This window comes from Sturnira hondurensis, unplaced genomic scaffold (genome assembly GCF_014824575.4).
Source record: "Sturnira hondurensis isolate 20B ecotype Veracruz unplaced genomic scaffold, ASM1482457v3 Scaffold0007865, whole genome shotgun sequence".
NCBI classification, from domain to species: Eukaryota; Metazoa; Chordata; class Mammalia; order Chiroptera; family Phyllostomidae; genus Sturnira; species Sturnira hondurensis.
In genome coordinates this window covers 5581692-5603354 of record NW_028080496.1, presented here as the reverse complement: position 1 = coordinate 5603354, position 21663 = coordinate 5581692, and the positions used below count along the sequence as shown (strand labels likewise).

General features: G+C 45.2%; 1 protein-coding gene across 1 annotated transcript in view; it reads left to right on the top strand.

The window, feature by feature from the left end:
- LOC118992087 (cytosolic carboxypeptidase 4-like) overlaps positions 1–21663 on the top strand; it is a 133894-nt gene that overhangs the window by 20330 nt on the left and 91901 nt on the right. Inside the window, exons 2-3 of the mRNA XM_037053831.1 lie at positions 19671–19734; positions 21435–21581. Coding sequence (XP_036909726.1) covers positions 19671–19734; positions 21435–21581 — 211 coding nt within the window. The remainder of the gene's footprint in view (positions 1–19670; positions 19735–21434; positions 21582–21663) is intronic.

Genomic DNA, 21663 nt, shown 5'->3' with positions numbered 1-21663 from the left:
TTGTGAGCGATGTACGCCCTCACGGGCATCTCTAGTCCTGACCTTTCCTGCAAACTTCAGACGCCTATCTCCGGGGTGAAGGTCCCGGTTACATAATCCTACACGTGTCTGGAAATTGGACATCTTTGCTCGACTATCTATAGGCATTCCAATGACAATGTCTGAAACTAAGCTCTTAATTTTTTTTTTTAATCCAATTCCCATAGTTCTTCCCAGGTAATGGCATCCATATCTACCAGTTGCTTAAGCCAGTTATCTAGTCCTTTTCCTTGATTATGTGATTTTTCTGATCTAATGACTCAATAAACTCTACAGGCTTTACATTCAAAGTGCACCCCACCTCTACCCAATTCTACCTTCTCCACCACGACTCTGTTTCAGCCACAGTCATCTCTTACTTGGACAGCTCTTACAGTCCATTCTTCGCATGGTAATCAGATTGACGTTAAATCAGAGTATGACGCTTCCTTGCCGAAAATCCTCCTACAAGAAAGGAAGTAAATAACTGGCCATGATAATCGAATTTACCGTGCCACTAAGATAAGCAGGGAAACCAGAATTTATGGAGTGTCCTTGTGCTGGATTATTTGCATTTGCTCTGTTACTTAATTTAAGCTTCATCTCGTCTTTGTCTTTGTGGGCATTATTCCAGCTAAAACAGAGTGAAACCAAACAAACCAACAAACGAGAAAACGAGGCCCAGTACGATGAGAACAATGTGCACACTCTTACATATCACTAACACTTCCTGAAGTGTTAAAGCTGGATGTGAACCTTCATTCTCTTGAGTGCTGACGCCCACGGGTGAGCTGTTTGGTTCTTCCCAGTCACCTTCCTGGAACCAGTCATCTGTCTTCCTCTGGCCTCAGGAGTACGTCCTTAGAGGCTTTCGTGTTACGCAGACCCTGTGCCTAATGATTTATCAATTGTCATCATCAGTCTTGCTGAAGACTTTCCCTGGGTGACTGTATTGATTCTGAATAGATGTGGCTGTGATTAACGGAACACTGAAGATTGCCATCTTAGTCTTCCTCACACACAGAAGTCTGGAGACAAGCAGCCCTGAGCTCTCAGGGGACCCCCTACTTGTGACGATGGTGATCTTTCTGCTCCAATGTTGAAATCTATGGTGTCTTCCTCCAGGTCCTCCCATGTTCCAAGATGGCCACTGGGAGGCCCTCCTAAGACCGGGTCTGTTACTAAGGAAGGAGGGGAGAAACCAGCGTTATTCGAGTTTTTCTCCACACAGTGGGGGTCTGAGTGTATAAAGAACAAAGCCTGGGATAAAGTTGACTCGGCATCAGATTCAACAGCTGGTAATTCCCATCGTCCCTCTGACTAACTTTGTTATGTGGGGCAAGCTGGGTCACTTCTGTGAGTGCTGTGTGCAAGCTTCTCACTCAATTCCCACTAAAGCCCCCCCGAGAGCTGTTATTTCTATTTTATAGGTGAGAAAACCAAGGCTCGAAGTGTGAGAGTGCGCGTCGAACAGCATGGAACACGCAGTGACGGACGCTTTACGCAGCGCGCAAGCCCTTCTTCACCCCGTTTGAATCCACGTGTTCCTCCTGACTGTCAAATGGGAACCTTTGTCCTTCATCCTTTCCGTCGTTGAAATTTTCACAGTTTTCTTTCATGAAAGAAAACCCAAGCTCCGTGTGGTCAGAGGTGATGGGAGAATATCATAGGGCTTGAAAAACATGTATGTCTGAAGCCCAATTCTAGTGACTTCTGATTTAGCAGGTCTGCATGGATTTGAGAAATTTGTAGTTGAGCAAGTCGATATACATCTCCATGGTGTGCCCTTCTGGCACAGAGGAATAACTTCTAGAAATGTTCCTTTGGCCTTAACATGGCGGCCTCTTGGATTTAAAAAAAAAAAGTCCTTGCCCATCCCAGTGCTTGTGTGTCATATTAGATAGCCTCACTGACATTGTTACCGCCCTTCTAGGGTGTGGCGTTATAATCTTCCTTCCCAGGTTCACCCTCAGGTGAACTCCCTGTCAGACCTTTCCCTGGGCTCCGGTCCATCGTTACAGGTGCTGCCCACGGTCTGTAAGAGCCACTCTCATTCCAGGTGCTGGGATCTCCCACTTCATCTGGCCTTTCCTTCCCCCCTTCGCTTCTCTCTGGGGTGAAGGCTGGCGGGGAGAATGAGCAGACGTGTCAAGGCTCTATCGGCAGCTTGGATTTCAGAGAACATAAGCAATATTCCAGGCATATCTCCCCTGTGTTTATGCTGACAAAGGCTGCCTTCGCGAGGACTGCGGCACCACGTATGCTGTGGGCCCTCGGCAAATCAGCGCCAACGACAACATTGTAATTACGCTTTGAAAACAAAGGCAGCGAGAAGCTGCATTTTAAATATCCTTCCCCGGGTTGCTCTAGGGGTGCCTGTGTAAGTTCAGGGCTGGAGAGCAGGTGCAGAGGTTAAAAATACACTTGACAAAAGCAAGAACCCAGTGCCTCGCTTTCTGTCCTATCTGTTGTGAATGTGAATACTTCCTTGGAGGCTCAGATGTTAAGGGAGGAGATAGGGGTTGGCCATGGGGGCTCATCTCTTGGACTCAGTTCACAGCGCAGCAAAACAAGCATACAGAGGACTAAAGCATGACCCTTATCTGTTTGGTGGAGGCAGAAAGCAAATTTGTGCTCTTAACCCACTAGGAGCTTCTCAATCTCTCATGAATTCAGAGTTAAAAGAAAAACCCGTTAAAAAAAAGTCTCCTAGCCCCGGCTGGGTGGCTCAGTTGGTTGGAGCGTTGTTCTGGACACGGAAAGGCTGTGGGTTTGGATTCTCAGTCAGAGCAGATTTGGGGGTTGCAGGTGCAATCCCTGCTTGGGGTGCACCCAGGAGGCAACCAATTGATGCTTCTTTCTTAACATCAGTGTTTCTCTCTCTCTCCTTCCGTTCCTCTCTCCCTTCCTCTCTCTCTGGAAGTCAATGAATATACCCTTGGGTGAGGATTAAACAAAAGGGTCTCCTCTGTAAAATCAGAATGCAACTCCCACTTGTTTAGTGTCCACTTGTTTAGTGCCAGTGACCAGGCACCTTATACCCACGACTTCTGGTCCCCCCAGCAGGAGTGGAGGTGGCTGTTGTGTGGTGCTCTGAGAGTCTCTGAGAGGCACACAAAGGCACGTAGCCACGAAATGACAGGACCTGGGTCTAGACCCACAGGGTCCCCAGTCACCTGTTTTCTCCAGGTGGCACCTGAGCTAGGTGGCTTGATGATAGCTTATTGGGTTGCAGGGAGATGAAGTCCACTTCCAGATTCTATCAACACAATGTAATCCATACTATGGGTTTAATCAAAGTAATTTATACTCAACTCCAGCTTGCACATAGGAGGGGATTTATTACAGAGGTTCCTGACTGGACCTGAGAGTGGGTCTGCGTCTCCTGAATGAAGGGGAGCCAGGCCGTCCCTCGTTGTTGCCTTTCTCTACACCTCAGCTCACTAATTAACCAATAGGTTTTGTGTTCACTCACTTCCACACCCATTTTCAATTCACTCATTCACTCATTCATTTATTCCCTCAATCACACATTCTCCATTCAACACACTGAGGATGAGAAGCAAGGGCTTAAAGGCAAACGTCCCCCTTGGCCAGCAGGATAAAATCTAAGCACCCAGGCGGGGGGGTCACTTATTTTTGCAGATATTTTACTTCCAACAGTGTTCTTGAGGCTGTAGTACCTGTCGCAATGGCCTTTTGCCTTCTTTGCTTCACAAATGAACATCAGTTGGCTTCAAGGCACAGTTCAGTATTCTCTCCCTAATCTCTCCTCTACAACACTCTCCCTGACCCTCAGAGCACATCTAAGTGGGACTGCCAGTAGCCTATGAGGTACTTGTGTGCCAGTGAGGAGAAGGTGTCCCCTCCTGGAGACACTTTATCGTCACGTGATGGAAGATTCTAATAGTTGGTCTGCAGGCCTGAGCTGACTGGGTGGTCAACAAGACCCTTGGACCTGAGCCACTGAGCAGAGCGTAAGCTTCTTGATGGGAGCCAGTGACTATGACCCACCTTCGCTGGGGAGCAGGCTCAGCCATCTGGTTGCATGTCTGATTCTAGAACTGTGACAAATTATATCTTGCTAACTGTGTAGTGCCCCTAATGCCCGCAAAACTCTTGGCATATTGTAGGTTCTCAATAAATAGCTGTTGAATTAATGCAAAAAAGACTAAAATACAAGGCCCGAATGACTCTAAGGCAAGAATGTTAGGTGCAGTAGAGGTATCTCTTGAATACAGGTGTGGACCCTGCCCCAAGAATATTAGGTGGTTTGGGGCTCCTGTATTTTTCATTCTCCACTTCCTTTCCTTCTGTCCTTATTTACCTGTGATAATTTTCATTATAGAAGCAATCTGTGGTAATTTAAGGAAAATTAGAAGGTTGCATAAGCAGAAATAATTTGTGAACCCACTCCTCAGGAACAAGCATTAACATCTGCTTCCTCAGATATTTTTCCGTCTACGTATACTGCAAAAAGTATACATCAGTGTGGGCTATTTTTTAAGATTAGGCAGATATGTAAATGACAAAGAAATAGCTGGGCCTTGGCATTACCTTAAAAATTAGAGTTGAGTTCCCTATTTTGGATGTATTTTAAAAATTATTAGAAACTTCCTTGTTTGCGTGCATTGGACAATACCAGGATGAGAAAATGTCTAAAGTCTGAGATTCTGATCCATTGAGAATTCTCGTGGATTCCAATGGGAACCCATGTTTCTAAAAGCATCTGCTGTGTTGGGAGCCAAGATACACAGTGTTCTTCAGCCCTGTCCTCACCAGTGCAAAGCTCAAAGGCAGCCTGTCGGATGTCATCTTCAAACACTCTCTCAGGCTCGCTTACGCTTTTCAGGCTGACAGGTGAGTTTTTGTTCCACCACATGTCTAGTGATGCCTTTGCATTGGGCTTTTTGGAAAGGGGGGACTTTCACACAAGGCCAAACTGGAGAGAAAGAAAGCCAGAGAACATTTCAACTCCAAATGCAATTTACTTTGCAGAAAGGAATCAGGAAATTACAGCCCTTCATACTGAATTATCACACAGATTTGCCTTTGAACGTGAGCTCTCCCTCCAAGGACCTGTCTCTGTGTTCCCTCCACTCCCCCTCTCAGCAGCCAGAATCCACTGCCCATGGCAGCATCCACCAAAACAACCTGATATTGTCCATTTTCTCTGACATGGTGGCAGGAAGCACTGACAGGCAGAGTCTTGTAGAAAGTCCTGTTCCAAGGGAACAAATGGGTGTGCGATTATGAACAACAGGATGGAAGAGAATGTAGATGTTCTCTGGAAAGCTGAATCAACGAAATGTATTTCTCCCTCCAACATCAAGGATTTAAAGAATATACGTAGATATTTCCCCCCAATGCCTTAAAAGATGGAGCTTAATTCCACCCCTTCTGCTCTAGCAGAGGCCAGACATAGTGGCTCGCTTCCAAACGACTGAGTATGGAAAGAGAACAGTAGTAACTTTGCAGTGGAGAAAACCAGCCAATGTCATTCAGCTGAGAGTTGAGCCAGGTGATGACATCATCCGTGATGCCGCGTAGGTGTCATGCACCCATGATAAGTAGCAGGAAGGGCAGTTCCTGTCTAAAGATTCATAACCCCAGGCTCATAATGAGAAAAAGAATTGGAGAAACCCCCACTGCGGGCCATTCTACAGGATACCTGCGCATTAATGCCGGAAGGTTGTCCAACGAAAGACTGAGAAACTGTCACAGATCAGAGGAGGTTAGGGAGATGTGACAGCTGCATGCATTGTGTGACCCTGGATGGGCATTTGGAACAAAATGGGGACATTAGTGGGACACCCTGTTTAGTTAGTAATAATGTGGCAAAGCAACATTGGTGTCTCCATTTGGACAAATGTGCCACGCTGCTGTGAGATGGTGACGGTGGGGAGACAGGGAGACAGGGATCTTAGCAACTCTTCTGTCATTCTACAGTTATTCTAAATGAAAAGTTCGTTAAACTTTTTTCAAGGATGTGCTTTCTCTTTCCTCTGTGAAAACCCCTCTTCCATTTCATTAGGGGGCTTGGCCCATGCCTCTGATCCTGACCCCTCAGGCCGTTTTAAGAGAATCAGTACGTTTCTCACCAAGGGCGCCTGCGTTCCCAGTCACACGGCTCCGACACCAGACTTCCGAATTGTATTTCTTGAGAGTGAAAGGTTAGAGCAATGATTCTTCGCCAACTGCTTGGCAGTCGACCACGGAGACTAGGAAAAGAGGAGGCTCATAATGCTAACCTAATTAGGTCTGAAGTCACTCACAATAGTCTGTGTAATCGCACGACACAATTGCCATTATCCCTGGTGAATGGGCATAAAACTGGCTGATGTTTAAATGGTAGGCTATATTTTGTGGAGGAGTGAATAGAAAAGGCTTTAGAACCGGTTTGATCAGCCATCCCTCCGAAGTGAAACAATGACTTTGCAGCGTCCCCACTGACTGATGGCTCCTGCTTTTTCTGTTCATTGGCTAATTCATATCTACCTGGCAAGAGGGAAGAACATTGATTTTCCAGTTGTGGTAAATCTGGTGTTGTATTTACATGGCTGGCTGACCTCCTTCAAGAAGACGGGAGCCAAACTTAAAGACGGAGCCAGAAATAATTCACAGAGCTTTTAAAAAGGGGTTCCATCCGGTAACTGGGATAGCTATGCCTAACCCAAGTAACTGCCACCTCTATTGAAAGAAAACCCCACTTCCTCATTGTCCCTCTCTATTAACTCTGTTTTCATAATGATGCTTCTCAGGGTTACATTTTCTCTCTCCTGGACTTCCCATGCACCATTTTCATGTATTAAAATCAGTTTGGACTTGTCGATAGTTTTGTGTTCTCTTTGGATTGTTTAGCAGGTGGATTGAGAACTTCCAGACCGGTGGCATCCTTTGAGTCTTCCGTGTATACTCTTTATGTATTAATGGGTATCAAGCAATTTCAATAACTGACAGAATGGGTGGATAAAAGGACAGATACATGAATAATCTGTCAAGTTATTGCTTATAAGGGAAGTCATGACTGTCCATGCCTCCTTCTTGGTGACCTTCCATCAGTGATTTCCATGTCATCCCTCTTGAGCCTAGGCAGGGAGACACCACCGGGGCTCTGGCATTGGGGCTCTGAGTGACCAGCCATGTCGCTCACGTCCATCGAAAGGGTCACAGTCGAGAGCAGCTTCCATCACCATGACATTGACTTGACAACTCAACATAAACACGATTCCCAGAAAGGAGAATTGAAACGAATTTGTGTTTCTTAAGCAGGAGCGTGGAACTGAGAGCTTATTGAATGTCTCCTGAGTTCTTGGACCTGAGCCCTGCCAGTTGAGGGGCGTTGCCCGATGACCTCGTTATGGGACATGGGATCCTACCCAGCTGGAGACACTTTTCTGGGCTGTTAAAGTTGTGACTTAACTGGCAAACTGCCAAATGTTCAGGGCTTGTTTGCTGGATCTTGTAATAGGCTATTTTCCTCCCCCTGTCCCATTATAATCTCTGACCCTTGAAGCCTTGATCCATACTGAAACTGCCACCTGCTCTGTTTTCCATTATCTTTCCCATTTATTTAACCTCTCAACTCTCACCAATTTTATCTCTGACACTGACTTCTTGGAATCTTCTGGCTTTCTTGAGCATGAACCCTACAAAAGATAAAATGTCATCAAATTGTATTAAAAATGATCTTTATCTGTCTTTTACCTGCTCCCTCCACTTGATGAAACACAGTGTAGGCGCTGGAAGAGCCTGGTGTGAAATGATCAATACCCACAAGGAGTTTACTTTAAGTAGGCCCAGTGTCCCTATGGAGTTCTGTGGTGACATCGGGGGATCTTTACGGGTCCAGTGTGGGGAGTTCACATCTCCGAAGAGGCATCCCGGATATACACAAATAGATGGTAGCTCCGTGTAGATTTCACAATGCTTTAAACAGAAGTTCCTGCTGGGGAGAGGTGAGCCTTCTCTGGGAGGATGTTTTATAGATGTTCCCACACATGTTGCCTAGTGATGATTAAATGTTGAACCCCTTCACTACAGAAAGGATTGACCTGTGATATAGGATCTGTACAGAGATATGTGATTAACTAAGTCTTTGGTCTCTGAGTGACCTGGAAATGAAGCCATAGAGCAGGGGGGTGTCCAACCTTTTGGGATCTCTGGGCCACACTGGAAGAAGAGTTGTCTTGGGCCACACACTAAATACATTGCGACACATAATCACAAAAAATCTCATAATGTTTTAAGTAAATTTACGACTTTGTGTTGGGCCGCATTCATAGTCATCTGGGCTGCAGGCAGCCTGTGGGCCTCAAGTTAGACGCCCCTTCTAGGGTATTAGGACATGAACAGGACAACTAATTTATTTCCAAACTGCTTACTGTTTATCATTTGCATTGTGGTTATAATTCATCTAATAAATCATGTAATAAATTCCTGTTGGAACTGGCCACATCTCCCTGAGATTCTTGGATATAGTGATTGGAAACATTAGGCTTTAAGATGAGAATTAGACTAGAAGTCCCCACTGAGATGCCTCGGAGGTGGCTGGTGTGGGCCGCATGGTCTGCCAGGCTCATGATGTGGCTTGAAATACTTGGGAGATGTGCCTGGTGAGATGAAGGGGTATGTTGTCCAGACAGGAGGAGTGATTTCTTCTCATAGAAACTCAAAGCTGAGTATGGACAAGAATTTTTCTGAGAGCTCACCAGCCCACTGGCCTTCAAACAAGGAAGGAATTTTTCATGTCTAGTCCTTGGTGTCTTTGTCCTGAGCTGCTATTGACTATGTGTATATGAAATAACTCATCTAGAAGTATAATGGCTTTGTGTTTTCAACCTTGGCCTTAGGCTGTGTAATATACCGACACTTTCTTGTTACTATTTGCGTTTTTCCATATATAATATTATGCTTATTTTTGAGGTTATTATGCTTACTGAAGGGTGCATGCAGTACCAGAGTAAATCTTTCATGAACAAAGCAGGTTCTTCTATAGAAAATGAGAATTTGGAAAATTGTCATAGATGTTGGGATGGTAAGTCCAGTTTCTTCTGATCTTGCTTCCTTTGGCCTAGAGTTTGGTGAATCTAGACATAATGAAGAGTGACCTTTGGTAGTGCAGGCAAGGAGCCACCTACCAGAAGGAGGCTGTCCAAGGGTTCAGTGGAAAATCAGACCTCTTGGGAAACCCTCGGGGAAGACATGGGAACTATACTCTGTCAGAACTGAGCCAGCCATCTACCAAACCCACCTCCTCTTTTTATAACACAGCAGCTGGAGTCATGAGCAAAGTTGCATCCTGGTCCCGTAATTTGCTATCTGAGTAGCTTGGGAGGAAGCTGGATACCTCAGGAGCAGAGAACCGACCTCCAGCTTTAGCTGCCCCTCTCTGTGTAGTTATCCCCAGCTCCGCCCCCAACCCAAACCTATAGTGTTTGGATTTTTTCATTGCATTAATGAAAACCACAAGTTTCTGTATAGGTTATGCTAACTCATCCACATGCCCTTTCCTTATTTCTCTCTTTATCTCTGCCTCATTTTTTTAATAAGTGAAAAGAGTTCATCTAGTAGAGCTGGAGAAGCAATGAATACTTATGTAGCAAAATAAAGTGAACTGGTGCATATTATAATGATCTCTACTACTCTTACTATTACCGGAACTTCAGATAAACAAACTCCCCAGACTGAGACCTGTGAGAACGGAGACTTGACTGGCTTGCTTGAACTGCCTGACATGGAGAAGACATCCAGTATGTATTTTCCCATTATACTGAGTCAGTGCTTTCAATAACTGAGCAATCGCAGGCCAACAGTTGGTATTGAAACAGAGAATAAATGTTAGTCTTTACCTTCTGGAATGTGCTAGATGCTCTCCTTCAATGTAGCAGAACCAATTGCTGTAGAGGGAAGTTACTAATCATTCCAAAATAGATGTCATGTCTCATGCTAGACCAAAGCCACGCCCTTAATTTAACTCTTGATTGTTGATTTATTTTCAATCAATTGAGTGAATGGTGGACATAACTATGGAATAAAATCTGCTAAATTCAACCAGTTTGTTATTTAACCATCTGAGTGTATAAGTGCATGGGAGGAAATCTAATTGATCATATATCTAGCAATCACACCCACTAGGTAGCCTCTGGCCCACGATACCAAAGTTAGAAAGTTGACCTCTTAGCGTGAGGTCTTCTATTGACCCCAGAGTGACATCATTGGGTGCCACAGGGTTATCAAGCTGGAAGGGGCCTGAGAAATCATTGCTTTTTATTTCCTCAGTTGCAGCATGAGGAAAACAAGTAGGGGCCAGAGAAGTTAAATGATTTATCTAAAGTCATCTAAGTCATAATGAAAAAAAACTGGGTTAGAACGAGGTTTATTGCCTCCAAGTCTGTTGTTTTGTCTACTCTCTATCATGTTGTCTTCTGTAGAAATCAATAAGAGAGAAACTCAGTAAAATCTCTGTGATATTTTACAGTGTAAATGGTTGGTCTGGATCCTTGGTGCTTTGTTTTTGTTTTATTGCCATGCACTTCAAATTTAGTTTTTAGAAATCAAAGATTCGACGCTTTTTATTGATCGGCTTTTGAGATTGGTTTGCATTTCAGTTACTATTTCTGTGTAAGAAATCATTCGATCTCAGTGGCTTAAGACCACTGTTGTATTTTTCTCATGGTTTAGAAAGGACTTGGCAGGGGGTCTCTTGCTTGATGTCTTTTGTGCTTTTACACTGAAAGTTGGCTGGGGCCACCATTCTCTGCAGGGTCGACAGCTTTGTCCATTCGAGATGGCGCACTCTTGTGGTTCACAGCTGATGCCAGTGGTTCACAGCGGACGCCAGCGGATCCCAGCTGAGCTGAGAGCTTGCTTGGGGCTCCCCACCAGAGCACTATGTGGGTCTTCCCATGTGGCCCAGGCTTCCTTAGAGCATGACTGCCCGAGGGTAGTCAGTACTCTCACATGGTGGCTTGGGCATCCACATCAGGGTCCCGGTGGGATAGGCAGCAAGTGTGTAGCTTTTGGTGGCCTAACCTTGGAAGCTAAGAAATGTTACTTCTGCTACATCCTGTTAGGTAATAAGAGAGTCATTTGGCCAAGGTTCATCAGTTCCACCTCTTGGTGGTGGCTCTTGCTCTTGAGTACATTATACAACTTCTTTTGGCCTCAGCCTCTTCATTGGTACACTAGGAATATTGATATTTCAATTGCAAGATGGTTTTGAGGATGAAGCAGTAAATGATATCTGAAGCAAAGTGGCCCCTTGGTGGTAAAAGTCATGCTGGTGTTGGCTGTGTGGGAAGCCAGTTACTTCATAGCCTGATGCCTATTTCTTAACTGTCTGGTTGTACAGAATATCTCTGAGAAGCAGCTTTTCAGAATGGGACAGGGCGTTCCTTAATAGTTTAGAGAGTACCCATGTGGTGGAGCAAAGATGTAATAGCTGTGACAACAGGGGTCCCTGAAATGAGAGACACAGAACACCAGAGACAAACTTTCCCCGTTTAATAATTCTATGCTAAGCCAGCTTGCTAGGAAGTAGCTGGATAGGGGACCTGAAAAAGGGCCTCCCCTTGGTGTGTTTGGAAACTGGTGGGCTCAGTGACCTTGTCAAGGTGGGACTGGGCCTTCCTGTCCCGGGTACTTTTCATCGCTCTTGTGTGTTTCAGAGGTTGATGGATTCAGAGAGGATCAAGGCACTGACAGGTAGCAGCTGCCTGAACCAGAGGCAGCCATTTGCTTCTGCTGCATCGGTGCCAAGCTGTGGGTGCAGGCACCTGAAAGGGTTCTTCATCTGCTGTGTTTAGCATCCATTCAGAGAAGCTGAGAACTGTGTGGCGCATCTTTTCAGTAATCCTTAATTCTAACCTGCATGGCTTGTGCTCTAATTAGTCAACTGTGCTGTGGAGAGACATCACATTCTTCTCACAAATAGAGATGAATCCTGTTTTCCATTGAGTGTCATTTGAAAGAAATCAGGGAACCTTTCAGGGATGTGATGCCACTGATTGCTGTCATTTTTATTGTGACTCCAATTCTTTACCGTTTACTTAATGATAACAAGGGTGTCAGGGGCATTGACGAAGCACAGGATCCCCAGTTGTTTCCGCCGAGAGGACACAGCCTCACTCTTTCCACAAGTTTTGGGTTCTGGGGGCTTCCCCCCCCCCTTCCTCCAGAGTATTCTGCTAAATTGGGANCATCACATTCTTCTCACAAATAGAGATGAATCCTGTTTTCCATTGAGTGTCATTTGAAAGAAATCAGGGAACCTTTCAGGGATGTGATGCCACTGATTGCTGTCATTTTTATTGTGACTCCAATTCTTTACCGTTTACTTAATGATAACAAGGGTGTCAGGGCCATTGACGAAGCACAGGATCCCCAGTTGTTTCCGCCCAGAGGACACAGCCTCACTCTTTCCACAAGTTTTGGGTTCTGGGGGCTTCCCCCCCTTCCTCCAGAGTATTCTGCTAAATTGGGAACGTGATGATCTGGGTGGAAACAATTTTCCGGGAAGATGCAGATTATTCACTTGGTGTTAGGCACAGTCATGGTGCATAGCACCCAGTGTGCATAATGAGGGCAAACTTCTCTTTTATATGCTCCACTCTTTCCACTCCAATCCCTCTCATATTGAAACAAATCTCATTCTATTTCGTTTGTAGATATCTCCATCCATACTTTTAAAAACACCTCTTTCTTTTGAAATTCATTTCAGCCTTGACAGGAAGTTGCTCTCCTGCCTAAACTGAATTTGTCACGATGCAGGCATCTGCCTGTCTCCTGTGCGAAGACCGAAAGCTGCCGCTCATCATTCTTGTTGCCGTAACTGTCTTTTCGTAATTGAAGTTTTTGATTAGGGCTCCCTTCCGTCATTCATTACCAACTCCAAATTTAATAATGTCTTTTATTGGACCAATGGACCATCTCTAGTGAGTGTGCAAACCGCATGACGGGAAGAACAAATTTAGTTGTGGCAATATGGTTTTCTTGGGCTATGAGCTGTGTCTTGTGCTCCTGGCTCATGAGTTCGGGAGAGATTCCGACTTACTCCTCAGAGACCCGGAATTGAAATTTCACAGGCTTGTTCGTTCAGTCTCTGGAAACAGAGTGGCAGAGTGTAAGCACTCTTATTTTGTGATATCAGGGCTGTTAGCTGAAATGGGTTGTGAATGGGTTCTTCGTTCCTTGTTTAGCAAAATTGGGCCTTGCCCCCCCACTTGAAGCCTGGGATGGCATTGCCGTTCCCTGTTTATTAACACAGTGCTGGGCACATCACAGGCCTTCTGTGTTTGTTGGCCTAGTGGCTGGACTGGCGGAATCATTGAGCGGTGGAACGTGTAAGCGTCTGTGACATTGTTCTCGGTGAAATATGCTTTGAGGTGAATCCTGTCATCAAAGGCTCCAGCAGATCGCATATCATGTCCCATTTCATTCCCTCTCATCCCATCTCACCTCATCCCATTCCATAGTTTACCGAGCACCTACTCTGTGCTCGGTCCAATGCTAGGATCTGGGGATGCCAAGAGGAATGAGGCAAACCACTTGCTCTGGAGGGGCTTCAGTCTGAAGGGGTGTGGAAGATAAATACCTGCTGCAAATTCTTTTCTAGTTTCCCACCTGGGAGGCGGAGCCTTACTCCTCCGACCTGACCCTAGCCCATCACCAGCGACTGGACTGAATAGGGGTGGTTGGATTTGAAAAGCCAAGTCAAAAAAAGCCTTGCAGGTTGCTCCCAGTTCCGGGAAGTGGCTGTCATGTGAGAAGTCCAACCACCTTATGTTGGTCGTGCTGGAAAGACCACCTGGAGGCCATCTGGTTACCGTCCAGGGTGGGCCCAGTCCCCCCACCTGCCAAGGTGACACCATCGCTGCTGTGGTGCCAGATATGCAAGGGAAGCCATCAAAGACCCTCCAGAGCAGCCAGCCCATCTGCCTGCCAGCTGGGTGCTGCCCAGGGGCCTCCCTGGGTACCATGGAAAGCAGCAGGATCTCCCAGCCACGCCCGGCCCAAATTCCCTACCCACATAATAAATTAGGAAAAAAGCTGTTGTTTTGAGCCTTGATATGTTGGTGTTGTTTGTCATCCTGCAAATGGACAACCCCAACAGGGAGGTGAGAAAATAACCAGGGTCTAGTAAGGATTCTAATAAACCATGCATTGTGCAAAGTGGGTTGTGGGAAATCAAATGGAGACCAAGTGATCCTCTTCTTAGAGAGGCCAGGCCGCTGCATTGCACTTCAGGGGGCTCCACTCCAGTTTCAGTCTTTGTGGACGCCCAGGGTGTGCAGACCTGTGGCAGTTTTGGGTAATGGGTGCGGGGAAGGCAGGTGAGTTGGGAAAACTATATAGAAAGGGCATTTGAGCTTGGAACTGAAATATAAGCAGGTTTCACGGGAAGGAAGCAGGAGGCAAAAACGTACTGCAGCAGAGGTAGCAGCATTGTGAGCAAAGCTTTGAAGGCACAGGTTCCCACGGTGATCTTGGGGCACCACAATTGGTCCTGTGTGGTTGCCATGCATGGTATTGGGGTGGGAGGCATGGCTGGCGATGAGCCTCGAAAGGCTGAGTGATGTGCAGAGTGTTGCTGACATACTATCCTGATGAGTCAGGAAGAGAAAGGCAACAGAAAGACAGAAAATCTCAAAGCAGGGGAGCAACAGATTCAAAACAGTATTTGAGAAAATTGCAGTTCAAAACCCCACAGACTGTGAAAGACACTGTTTGTTCTTCCGACTGGCTGCCTCTCCCTGAAAACTTGGCAGATCCATATTTTTTATAGGAAAGTCTTAAACAACAGGGGATTACTCAGTGATTCATTTAAAAGAATCGTTAACGAAAAATTGAGGCCTATCGTATCCTGCCTCCTTTAATTGTTCATTTATTATTACAGTGGGTGAGATAACACTTTGTGTCACTCTTCGAAATAGTGTAAAATATTTATTGGTAAATATAGCAGCGCAGAAATTAATGCCAGTTGAGATTTTGTGGAGCTTTTTTCTCCGCTGATGGCCATAATTTTTGCTTAGAGAAAAACAATGTTGTGCTGATCTGTTCTGGCTCAGACCTGAGAGCATCATGAACTCAACATCTGTGTGGCAATACTGTCTCTCAGTTTCTATGAGATGGCAAGATTCTCCTGGTGGGCTCGTCCTATAGCTTGTTTGTGAAATCATTTTCTTTTCTGTTTATTTAAGATCATAGTGCTTAAGGAGAAGGCACATGGAAGTGTGAAATTTTCTTTTTTGCCCATCACACCAAAATTCTGTAACAAACTATCCAAATAGAAGTAGCTTTATAAGTGAGAATATTTTATTTACATGAAAGTCTACAGGTAGGTAGATGGTTCCACAGGATTGGTTCAATGGCTTAAGAATGTTACCAGAGGCCCAGGATTATGTCCTGAAGACAGTAGTGTCCAAAGATAGAAGAGTTGTTTGTAAATTTTTTTTTATAATAAATTTTTAAAAAATTTTATTTATTTAAATTTAGAGGAGAAGGAGAGAGGGAGAGAAACATCAATGTACGGTTGCCTTTCGTGCATCCCCTGTTGGGAACTGGCCTGCAGGGAACCGGCCTGCAACCCAGGCATGTGCCATGACTGGGAATCGAACCGCGATCCTCTGGTTCGCAGGCCCGAGCTCAATCCACTGAGTTACACCAGCCAGGGCTTTGTTTTTAAATTTTATTAAATTTATTGGGCTGACATTGGTGAATAAATTATGTAGGTTTCAAGTGTATAGTTCTATAACACATCATCTGTATATTGCATTGTGTCCATCCCCCACAAGGTCAAATCTCCTCCGTCACCATATATTTGACCCCCTTTACCTTCTTCTACTTCCCTCCAACCCCACTTCCCTCTGGTAACCACCATACTGTTGTCTGTGCCTATGAGTTTTTGTTTGTTTGTTTGTCTTGTGTGTTCATTTGTTGTTTTCAGTTTTATATGCCACATATGTGTGAAGTCATATGGTTGTTGACTTTTTCCATCTGACTTATTTCACTTAGCACATTTAAAGAGAGTTGGCTTTTCTTTTCTTCTTCTTTTTTTTTTTTTGCTTTGTTTTCAATGTTTTTTCTTAATTCCCCGAAAAAAAATCTTTTCTTGAATTTCTCACCAGACTTTTCTACTCAGGTTTTCTTATGCAGATCTGAGTTCCTCGAAACCAATCACGTGACCAGAAATGCTAGAGGAGATGAACTGGGGGTGCTTCCGGGGCAGGGGAGAGAACACTCCATCAGCCACTCCTGCCCCAGACTTGAAAGCAGTTACACAGGAATGTTCCCTGGTGCGCAGCCTTCTTCCCAAGGGGTGGTGATTCAGTATATTCCCCTTGCCCAGCTCTCTATCCCTTTGGGCAGGTGCAAAAGAAGCATATGAGACAGTGCTTGTTCTCAGGGAGTTTTAGTGGACATTGTAATAAAGCAGGCAGTGCCTTGACTTGAGAAATTAATATAATAAAATATATGGATTATCTCTTATACCCTAGGAGATGAGACTACAGAGATGAATAAGATCTAGTTTTTGCCTGCAGAAAGTCGCAATTCCCTTCACCAACTAACTGCTTTATTGCATCTGGTCACATTGGGAGCAATTTGACCCCCAGGGTCACCAAGCTCTATTATACTTTGCACACGGTGCTATGGCCTAGCTAGAACACTTCCCCAACACTTGTTTCTGCATGGTTCCTCAGATTGTTTGCTGGCGGACCTGACTGGGTTAAATGCTTCTTCCAGCATTCTCCCAGCATTGATGCTTACCTTTGTTCCAGCCCTTACTCTCCCAGGTCCTCGATGTCCACCGGCTGCTCACCTACGAAGGCAGGTCGGGTTTCAATCAGTTTGTATCTTTGCTGCCTAACCTGGTGACTGGAACATAAATAAATGGTTTTCAATGCACGTTTGTGGGATGAACACATGAATAATTGAAGGAAAGGAAATTAAAGCTGGATCTTTTTCTCCTCTTTAATCAGTTTCTACCTTATTAGTTTTTTTCCCCTTCTTTTTCTCACCCCTACGTTTCCTTTCTTCTTTTCCTTTTCTTTGCTCATAATTCCTAGTTAACTGATACATTATATTCATTAACTAATGAATCTGGTTTTTTACAAGTTATACAACTTGGCACAGACTTGCTTTTACCTTTTACCCCCTCCCCTCTTCTCAGAAAGAAGTGCAATTATTGTGGTGCTGGAGGCGGACCTAGAAACATCAGTGCTAATTACAGACACCATTGCAGGGACTTTGTGTCCTACCGTGAGCAGTCTTTGGGTCCACTTTCAAAGAGTCAAAGTCCTGCCGTGATATTATGATTTATTATAAGAAAAACATATTTCTTCATTCCAGTTTATGGCCAAGAGCTCCTACACCTTTGCTATATTTCCTAAGTGATGAGAGCTACAAAAGTGTCTTTTGTTATGTTAGTGAGGGGTTTTTGGGACATCCCCTAGGGATGGATGGGGGCTGGTTTCCAAGATAACCAAGGAAGTGAAGTGGTTAGAGGGCTGGGACTTTCAGGCACCCACCTTTCCCCGCACTGTGCCCCCAGGTTGAATTCCTCCGACTATGCAGCGTTGTGCCCCCTTATCCTCTGACTTGCTTTCTGCGATTTCAGTCACCCACAGCCAACCCCAGTTTGGAAGTATTTAACGTAAAACTCCAGAAATAAAAAAAAAACGTGTTTTAAGTTGCAGGCCATTTTGAGTAGCGTGAGATCTCGCGAGACCCACTACGTCGCCTGGCGTGTGACGCTCCCGTTTTTGAGCGTCTCCACGCTGTACGCGCCTCTACGCTTGAGACACTTCTTGGCCGCGCGTCACATATGAGACCTCTTGTTTCAGGCAACTGTTGTGGCAACTCAGGACTTGTGTTCAAGTAATACTTATTTTTGCTTAATAATAGCCTCAAAACCTTTACAAAGGGGGTGATGTTGCCCGAACCAGTACGTGGAAGGCAAGCTAGAAAGCGCTTCCTTTAAGTGAAAAGGGAAAAGTGCTTAATGTAATAGCGTCAGAAAAAAAATTGTATGCTGAGGTTGCTAAGATCTATGTAAGAACGAATCTTCTGTAGGTGAAATAAGATATTTTGAGAGAGGAGACATTAGCATAACTTATTATACAATGTCATAATTATTTTATTGTTAATTTCTTACTGTGCCTAATTTACACATTGAACTTTACCATAAGTATGCATGTATAGAAAAAGTAGTATATTAGTATATATGTGGTTTGGTGCTAGGCACAATTTTAGGTATCCACTGGGAGTCTTGCAATGTATCCCCTCATGGATAAGGAAGGCTACTATAATGAAACCTCCTCAGAAACCCCAAAGGTCAGGGTTCAGAGAGCTTCTGAATGGGTGAACAGCTGGAGCTGTAGGAACGGGGCTATGCTCAGGAGGGCTTCACACCAACCTCACCCTGTGCATCTCTTTGTCTGCCGGTTCCTGAGTTACATGTTTCTCGGTTCTGCGAGCTGCTCAAGCGAAGTAGTGGAACCTGATGAGGATGCTGTGAGAGCCTGCCATTGGTAGCCAGCTGGTCGGAAGTACAGTTAACCTGGAGTTGTGACTGGAATCTGCAGTTTGGGGGCAGGGTTGCAATCTTTATCCTTCATGAGTGGATAAAGAACACGCATGTGCACACGCACACACTCTGGAATGTTGTTGAGCCACAAGAAAGAAGGAAATCTGCCATTTGTGACAATGTGAATGGGACTTGAGGGCATTATGCTAAGTCAGACAGAGAAAGATGAATACTGTGTGATATCACTTCTATTTTGCAAGAATCCCGAAGAATATCTACATAATGAGATTTGGTACTTCCCTAGGTTACTCTTGACAAAATAAAAATTCTTCCTTATCAGTTGGGGACGTTTTTCCATCAGAACACTATTGGATTTCTGTTTCTGCTCTCTGCCCTGCACTTAAAAATAATCGAAGCCAGAGTTGTCCAGCCTTCAGCCTGTGGACTGTGTGTGGCCCAAGATGGCTATGAATGCAGCCGAAAACAAAATCATATATTTATTTAAAATATTATGAGAGTTTTTTGTGATTATGTGTTGCAATGTATTTAATATGTGACCCACAATAGCTCTTCTTCTCCAGTGTGGCCCAGATGTGCCAAGAAGTTGGACACCCCTGAGCCTACTAAGATAATAGAACTATGCTGCCTTCACCCAAAAAAGCCCCCTTTCCTTTGCTGTTTCTGCATAAATCATCAATATTTATTCTTTTGCCCATCTTACTACTACAGAAAGGATTCTTGGGGTGGGGCACTTAAGGTAAAACAAGGAGGTAGAGTGCCAGGGACCTTCATCTCAGTAAGCTCCCTCACTGACATTGTTTAGGGAGTGCCCCTCCAGATATTTTTTTCAAAAAATTTATTTATTTATTTTAGAGAGAGAAACATCAATCTTGTTTCACTTGGTGTGCATTCATTGGTTGCTTCTCTTATGTGCCCTGAGATCGAACCTGCCACCTTGGCACCTTGGGGTGGTGCTCCAACCAACTGAGCTACCCGGCCAGGGCCTCCTTTCAGGCATGTATTGTTACAGGAAGTCCTCGATGGAAGGGAGTGCACAGGCCTGTCATTACAACGTGCTGCCTCCCTCCTGTATTTCGACTGAAAGCTGTGTGTGTTCTCTTTGCAGAGCTCCTCTGACAGGGCATCCATCCTGACCATCCTCCAGGTGCTCGGAGACCTGCTCTCTGTGGGTGAGTAAGCCATGCCGTTGTCCCTCCTATGGTGGCTGTGGGGGGCGTGGTGCAGCCCAGGAATCTTGGTGGCCTGGGGTTTTGCTCAAGTTTTTCTGTGAGACAGAATCACCCACTCATCTTTCTTTTTCACTGAGGTTGATAAGTACTGGTGTAAACTGGGCGGGCAAGCTCTTCAGTCTTGTCACTCACCCTACGGTGACCCAAACGTAGGAGGAAATTAGACTCTGGGTGGTTGTTTTGGTTGTCATCTCCTGTCTGAGGCTGAGGACCTCTGGGCATCTGCAGCTCTTCTTAGCCCTCAGCAGTTTGACCTCTCTCTTCCTACTGCTTCCCTCACTGTGGCCCATTTTAGAGCCGGGTATTGGCAGCTCCTACATGTGTCACTGGAGATAGAAACATGAGGTAGGAGCTGGACCCAGCAGTTGGTAAGCCATCACGTTTTCAGAGATAAGATGACAGAGTCGGCTACATTAAAATCAACCGAGTTAACTGGGGCAGGTCTGTATGAGCTCATGTCCACGTGAGAGTCCTGGAAAACACAGCTTTTTGGATGTTCCAACAGTGACTCAGTTTCCATTCTCTGTATGCCAGCCGCATTGCATTAGGAAGAAATACCAACACCAAACATCCATCCCCAAATGAACGACACTCCAGAGCCTCAGAGCCTCAGGCTACAGTTCCAGGAGGAAGGATCCATTTATAGGGAGGTGTTCCCGTAGTGTGTGCTGTCCTCCGTGTGTGCTGCCCTCTAATGGCGGGGTGTCTTCCCTGCAGTCTTCTGAGTGAGGTGCCCTCCTGTTTTTTGGGATAGTGCTGCCTTTAAGTGGTCTGGTGGGATCTGGAACTCCTAGAAACCTTGGAGTTCTCCTTCAGATCCAGGCACTGAGTATTGTCCCATTACTAGAGGGGGCTGCTTTTCATTAGGGTGAAAAACCAGATGGTCTTCTTTGCTGATAATTTCCCACCCTGTGGGCCACCTTGGTTGGGGCGACCATGCCCATTGCGTAGAGAAGCACCCAGGACCCCTTCCAACTTGACATGTAATCACTGCTTTCGAGCTTCTCCTGGGACACTGTGTGTGTGTGTGTGTGTGTGTGTGTGTTGGGATGGGGGTCCCTGTTCAAAGCTCTTCTTAGGTACAAAGATCAATATACTTCAAGCCCCAGACTTAGATGAGATCATTGGACATTTGTCTCTCAAAGGATTAGTCCGGCTGTTACCATCTTTTCCTGTCATCAGTTACCGAACTGTTACAGCACGAATAATATTGTTCTAGATAAGCTGTCATCCCAATCCCTGTTCCAGATAATTCAAACTTATAGCAGGGAGATACTGTATTTCTTCTTCTGTTAAAGTATATGATTATACCTAGACTTGTATGCATGTTTATATACGTATAGATACAAATGCATATGTACATTGACGACTCCGTAGATACTTAGGAAAGTGAATTCTAGGCTTCCTTTTTTACAGGTGTGACTAGTCAATACCTCAGTACTTAAGTATTCTATTATTTCTACATCTCATCCTCCCCCACCCCAGCCCCTGACCTAATAGCATAACTCTAACACAAGTCGATTCAAGAACTACACAGTTTCGGTGTTTGGGGTATAATGAATTAATCCTTGCTGTGCTTCTAGCTCCAGGGAGATGAGAGTGATTTTGGACGGCTCAGCTCTCCCCTGCTTTCCCCATAGGCACGGACAGGAGGATTCACTACATGATCAGCAAGGGGGGCAGCGAAGCCCTTCTGCAGGCCCTGGTGAATGCAGCAAGGACAGCGTCTCCAGACTATGACATCCTCCTGCCCCTCTTCCGACTGCTGGCCAAAGTCGGCCTGCGAGGTACCCACACCCCAGACCTGAAGGTGGTGGAACGGCACTTCTACATTTGTTCCTATGAGAGTTTGGGAAGCTCTTGGGGGAA